Genomic DNA, 7136 nt, shown 5'->3' with positions numbered 1-7136 from the left:
AGAGCATCTATTTGGTATCTGACAGGGACTGAGATGAGACATTTAGGATCCTGCAAGACACATTCTAGGCTCTGTGGTAGTAAGATCTAGATAGGGAGGTTCCCTGGCATCATCTACTATTGCGGACATGTCAGGAAATTATTATAGATACGGTTATTTAAAAAACATTTGTATCCTTTACCATGGGAATAAGTGAGCTAAGAACTATCCAAAAAGGGGAGGAGGGATAGGCAGGGAGAGGGAAACAGGTTTCTTTTGGATGAAAGTGTTTGAAAGAGCAGAGAAAAACCCTGCAGCTGTGGAAGAGCCAACAGCGTGTACAGTTTCCTTAGGGCCAAAACTGTCATTGCTTATGAAATGCAGTTGTTAACGGCAAACGTGACTGTCTTTTACTGCATTCTTGAGCATTCACGCCCCAGTTCAGGGGAGCAGCTCAGCACCTGCTTAATTGAAGCCTTTGCAGAACATCCCTTGGAGCCAGTGGTTATGAGCCACGTGGTGGAGTGTAAGTACATGTGCAAGGATCTTCCTGGCCCGCGTCCTTGATCTTCTACATCCCACCCCATCACGGAGCTAACATACAAGCTGGAATTTCTCATCTGTTGATACCATCTGTTTTTGAGGATCATATTTATTTCCCCCCAGCACAAGGAACACTAATTACCTTATCAGCATAAAAAGCAGAGCATTCGGAAGTAGTCCCACTCCCAGCGTGTTAGCTCCCACATAGCTTCCGATAGGCAATGATGATAGGACCTGCCAGTTTACAACAGCTCTTTATTTTACTCAGATTATAAAACATCATCACAGGGCTTTAGTTTAACAATGTTCACCTGTTTTAAATCATGAACTTCATTTTCCCCTTTATTATAAATACTAACAAATTAACTTTATTTTCCATCAGCAATACCTTAAAAACTTAGTCTAACTGGACATATTTTTCAGTGTTCCCCCGATGCAAAAATCCTGAAGAATTTGAAGTATATCTCTATATTGTATATACACTTACTTTTATATATGCTTATATCAAAACTCACCATTTCTGTTTATCACTCATTATAGTGATCTTTCACTTAATAAATTATGTCAACATTATGAAAATATGAACAATCATTTAGTTATTTTGCTGCTATATAGGACATTTAATGATTAAACAGAGAATTGCAAAATTACATGAATGCAATGGAAATTAATGTACACATTCATTTAAAATTTCCGCATGGACTTTTCTTCTTCCAAAACTTTTCCCACATTTTAGACATTCCTTCAATAGCTTCCAGTTGTCTCTGTTTCTTTGAACACATACACACAGTAATTATGAGTGTGTATATGTATTATACTTTGCATACTATATGTAATCCTCCTCTACATTGATAAGCAGATATACATAACATTCACTGAATATACATATCATATGTGATATACATTGGATGGAGAGATGCCACAGGTGTGTTGCATTTAGACACACATGTATGCATAAATATATATATACGGCAAATTCTTCCCTCCGATATGTATATGTAGCTCTTTCTGATTACTGTGAGCCTTTCCCCAAACCACCCAATTCCAGACAAAGACACAGACAACCTGTCCATCAACCCATTCAACTCCAGTGAGTTTTGGTTTATGCCTTGTGAACTCTAACCTGTGGTTTGAAATGGGCCCATCTTGTCCTTGGGTTAATTTTTAAATCACCAAGCTAAACATAGTTGACACTATAATGTATTTGAACAAATAAACAAGAGCATTTGAAAATTAAAAATCCGACCGGGCCTGATTCTTCCCTTGCTGACACCTGTTTTATGCAAGTGTGACTCCACTGCCTGCAATGGACCAAGCCTTAATGGACTGCTGCACCGCAAGGAAGAGCCTATGGACAGCGCGAGCCTGCTTGCCTTGGCCTTACTGTGTAGTTCACGTAGACTGTAAGTAGGCTGAGCTCTTTTGCATTTGGGTTTAGAATAGGCCTCTCATGGAATGATAAAAGATGGACAGTCACTTGAAATAACTGAATAAAGGATACATTCTTAAGTGAAAAGTGTGCACCATATAACCTTTGGGTTATGTTTTCAATTTGTTAGATAAATATTTACTTACTGAATGCATTTCTATTACTATGCACCTGATTAACCAGGACAGCTCTTATTAAAACATTTTAGATGAATACTCTGCATATTAAAAATACTTAATAAAATTCTGAAACTAGTCGCCGCTAAAAAGTAGATCTCAGATCCTGCAAAGATATAGCATTATTAAAATAAGCATTTGACTAGGTCCACTGATGGCATTCACGCTACGTTAGTGCCTAAATATTTGCAGGATCAAGACCATTTATTATTCAAAGGTTATAATTTGGGATCTCACACCTGAGAACATGTAGTGTTTGCTACCATGAGTAATCCCCATTGAAGAGAATGTGATGTCTTGTGGTAATAACCAGAGTAGACTCGGAGAGAAGGAGAGACTGACTTTACTCATGTATGAAAAGTGAAGGTGGGACTAAGTCTTTAGACAGCAAAGAGCAATGACTATGGACAAATCTTCCCAAAACATGCTACATTTTATTTCCCATGAAAGCCAACTTTGCATCATACATAAAATAACTTAGGCATCTTTTTCTCCTTAAATATATTTGTATAACACAAAAATAACAAATCTCTATTTTTAAAAATGAAATTTGGATAAAAAATTCCTTCTGGACTGAAACTACATATGTCATTTTTCTCCCACAGCAATTTACTGACAGCCAGGATGTAAACCCCAGAAAACAGGGGTCTGTAATTGGAAATGCTGACAGAGCCTTGTCTTATGCTGCTGTAGTACATTTCAGTATAGACAAGAGCAGATGCACTTTTGCACAAAGGTTGCCAGAAATCCTACATCTCATTCCTTATGTGCTGGTTCCGCTGCAAGATGGTAAATTGATTTAAATTGCCAAAATTCAGAAAACAAAGTTGAAACTTGTGCTTCTAGAATGCCCTGACCCTGCCTAGCAATGCAGTTCCCTTTATCACACAGCTTTGGCATCACTTTGCCTTCCTTATTGCACACTTATTGAACCATTCTATGGCTAAAGTGTTAGTATGTTGTAGAAGTGTATATAGTAAGGAAAACTCTAAAAAGAACTGATTTCTGCAAATTAGATTTAAAATTTTTCTTCACCTCTAGATTATGTTTTTTAGGGTCTAGTCTTACTTTGGTTGAACCCAATGGGGAAAGTCCCACTGAAGTCAATGATGCAAAAGGAGCTGTTAGACATTCAAAGACCTCTCTTTGCGATTCCCTCTCTCACAACAATTTTTAAAAACGGGCCCATTGTCACCAACTGCCAATGTTAAAATTCACTCTTTTTTAAATACAAACAACATTTATCACAAAAAATATGAAGGGAAAAGCCATCAACTTGTTTGCAAGTTATTACCTAACTGTATGACACAAAAGAAAAATCATTTACAGTCACAAACTGTACATAGTATTTTGTAGGGGACGATATATTTGTGGTTTAGAGTACAAAAAGATTGCTTCAGTGGTAATTAAAATAATCATTGACAAGATCTAAGACTTTAAAATCAAGAAAGTGTGATAATTTGGCTACAGAGACGATCATCGTAATATGTCTAACACAGACGTTTGGATAATAGAAAGGTGAATAGAGGGATCCGGGGAAGGAACGAGACCATCATGCAGAACAGCACTAGTTCTTGCTCAGTATACTCTTCAGGCTTCTCTCGACTGCTTCATCTAATTCTTCTTCCAGTTCTTCTTTCTTGGACATGGCCAGTTTGGACTGATAATCTTTTACTATTTGGTCTATATATGGTGCGCTCTGAGTCCCGTGCAACATCAGTGTCCACTCCTTCAGCACGCCGCGCTGTGGCATGCTGCCGACAAACCCAATCTCTAGAGCCCAGGTGCCCCTGGGGTCTTCTCCCCAAGTGTGTGTGGTCATGAAAGGCCATTTGTCAAAACCCACCTTGGAGTCGTCATCCCTGGGACGCCGGCTCAGTAAAATGGATTTTGTTCCCATTGGCGAGGTCATGTTGATGTTGAGGTCTCCTCGCCTAGTTGAATTCACAGTTATAACTGCTTGGACATGTTCAAGGTATCGGACAAAGTTTTCTTTCCCCTCACAAGCATCAGTTGTAAGGGTGAGGACCAGCTTGCCACTTGATGGTATCTTTCTGGAGATCACAATACAATTAAGCAGATTAAAAGGATATACACATCATGACATGTCTTATTCTAAACCTATATTTAACATTAATATTATATTATAATCTTAATCATTATTTAACTTTTAATACCGTTCATTATTATTAACACATGGAAAATTAAGAAAATAAAAACTGCGAACCTAGCCAGAAAGAGAACATTCTGTTTTTATAAAATGGTATTAAAACATTAAATTGAAAATACATTACAAAATGTACACCTACACAAAGAAAGAAGGGATACAATTAAGAAGTGCAAACTGCTATTCAAGAAATATTAATATATATTTAATAGCTGCCTTTACAGATCATTACTATATTGAGTAATGGCTTAACAGTGCTTATATTCACTAAAACAACCACGAGCAGTCAATCTTGTCAGATAGTCACCTTAAAAGACACCAGCAAAGACGTGTCTGGAGTCATGGAGTCAGCTGCACAGAACTGCGGTGCAGTCATATTCAAATATATGTCCTTGCTCTGATGTGGTAACTAACACGAATGGTGAATCCCGTAATTAGCTGATCCCCCCCACCCCAAAAGAAGAATAAAACCAAGCAGGCCGAATTCTGAATTTTCCTGATTTGGAGCAGTGATCCGAACACGAATCTGCGGGAGGCTGACGTAAGCACGGGGCAGCACCAGTGGACTCAGCCCTGCTCTGAGCTGGTGATTAACAGATACGCTGGGTTGAAATAGGACATACGTTTAGCAGCAAAATAAACTATACATTTAAAGCAAGGGGGTTCTGCGGAGAAAGAGTAATTGGTGTGTCCTGACCTCAGCGCTGCTCGCTGACACTAGCAACAACTGGTCCCCAAGGCTGCATTAGACTGGTAAATGAGAGCGGGGCAGAGCCCGGGCTGGAGCCCTGCACTGCATGGACTGGTTTTAGTTTGTGGAGCGGTGACTTGCCCATGATCCTCCCCATTTACCTGCCCTCTCCAACCACATTTCACTCTAGCAGACGATGCTGGTGGGAGCTCTAAGTGCTATAGCTCCTTTGGGCCTCCCGTTCCACGTGCCGGTCTGTGAATCCCTTGGAGCTATTACAGGGCTCATTAACATTTGTCCAGAGTTGGATGAAACACAAAAGGAAGCGACGTGATGCCACCCAGCGCTCTCCCCTTCCCGTGTGCTGGGCACCGGCCGGGTGGTTACCCCCGAGCGCGTCAAGAAAACGCGGGAGGCCGCAGCATTTCCACAGCTTGCGTCCAGGGCGAGAGCAGGCTGGAGGGAAGCGGGGCACGCTGGCACCTTCCCAGCTCTCGCGGAGACGGCCAGAAGCCCGCCGTGCACCGGGCTGTCGCGCTCGGGCCCACGCCGCTGGCCCAAGGCGCTGGTGCCTGGCCTGGGAGCACTGCAATAGCCGGCTAAGCCTCTCTGGGCTCGGGATTTGACTAGCAGTCACCAATTTCCTCGGGAACTGGCCAGCAAATAGCATGAATAGCAAAGAACAAAATTCCGTGCAGCTTCGCCATCAGCGTGCTGTGAGTAGTGGCTAAAAGGACTCTGCCTAAAAGGGAAAATCCTTAAAAGGCAAGAATTACTGCAATCCTTTAAAAAGAGAAAAAGCCACAAAAAACCTCCAGTCAGTTTATTATTACCTCCTCCAGTGTTTGTAATTAGTACTCAGACGTACACTGTATTCTTGCACATGAACTTCTTACTGACATACAATGTTTGCTGTATCACTTTTTTTTTTTTAAGCATTACTGATTCAGGAATAAAGACCTATACATTTAAAGGGTAAGTACTTGTTTCTATTTCTACAGCTCTTGAATAAAGCTGGTATTTTATTAACTATGACTGATTGTTACAGAGCAAGATAAGGTGACAGCCTTTGTTAGAGTTATTTCTAAACACTCACTTCTTTTCAAAAGAAATGAGTACTGTAAGTACAAATCCAACCGTTTCCCCTTCCTAAAGAAATAGTGCATTCTTCGGAGCGCAGTGAAAACATTTCACTTGAGCCCGACTTCCAGGAATTCTTTTCTTCCTGAAATAAATTCCAGGCATTACAGTTCAGTACATTGCTAAGTGGCTCAGGCCAACCTCTGCTTGCCCTTTAGTAAAGTATGGTCTTCTCAGGACTGCTTACAGAATAAAAAGACATTCAGGCCCAGATCCTCAAGGCATTTAAACACCCCAAAATAAACCAAAAAAAACTGTGTTGTTCTGAATCTTATATATGCTCTGGAGCAGAAGCTGGTATAACATAAACATTGTATAGCTAAAAGATTTGAACACTTGAGTATAATAGCCTCAGGATTTATTTTGTATCCCAAAGCGCGAGGAAAATGTGCTGCAAGCCAGTCAGAGGTGAAGGACCGTAACTCACAGTTGCCTTACACTTGTGATTCCTCTGCATGGGAACTATCGCCTCATTTTACAGACTCCCATGGGGCAGCGGTAACGTCGTGCAAACTGGAGAATTAAATGCTAGAGAAATTAATCCCGGCAGGATTACTGGCACTGTCCTCAAAGGAATCTGAACTCGCACTGTCTCAGAGCAATCTCACACCGCGGACAAGGATTTCTTAAACAGCGCTTCGTTCTGAAAGTTATGATAAACGCTTTCTATCTCCTTCAGTAAATGAAGGAGGACCCCAGAGGACAAGTCTTTTTTATCTATTGACACCAAAACCCGAAGAAATAACAAAACAGCAGGGTTACAACACCATCTATTCCGCAGACAGCCTGCCGGCTGATCCCTCCACCTTCGTGAGTGCTGCAGTGCAGAAGTTATCTCATCTCCCTAAACCACAGGAGAACAGGCTGGATCTGTTTCCGCCTTTGCTATTAATTAGGATGCAATTCTCTCTGCTTCACTAGACTAATTACTATAGTCCAGGTGAATCTCCCCAAAGAAACAAAAATAACTTAAAACAAAGGGGGAAAAAAAAGCCTGACAGGAAAGGAGAA

At 40.8% G+C, this 7136-nt stretch overlaps 1 protein-coding gene across 1 annotated transcript in view; it reads right to left on the bottom strand.

Annotated features, from left to right (window-relative positions):
* Nucleotides 1-760: 760 nt before the first annotated feature.
* The window catches only part of PCSK2 (proprotein convertase subtilisin/kexin type 2), a 113525-nt gene continuing 107149 nt past the window's right edge, over nucleotides 761-7136 (bottom strand). The window contains exon 12 of the mRNA XM_026110465.2: nucleotides 761-4181. Coding sequence (XP_025966250.2) covers nucleotides 3695-4181 — 487 coding nt within the window. The 3' untranslated portion in view covers nucleotides 761-3694. The remainder of the gene's footprint in view (nucleotides 4182-7136) is intronic.

Source organism: Dromaius novaehollandiae, chromosome 3, assembly GCF_036370855.1.
Source record: "Dromaius novaehollandiae isolate bDroNov1 chromosome 3, bDroNov1.hap1, whole genome shotgun sequence".
NCBI lineage: Eukaryota > Metazoa > Chordata > Aves > Casuariiformes > Dromaiidae > Dromaius > Dromaius novaehollandiae.
This window is presented reverse-complemented; position numbering and strand designations above follow the sequence as displayed.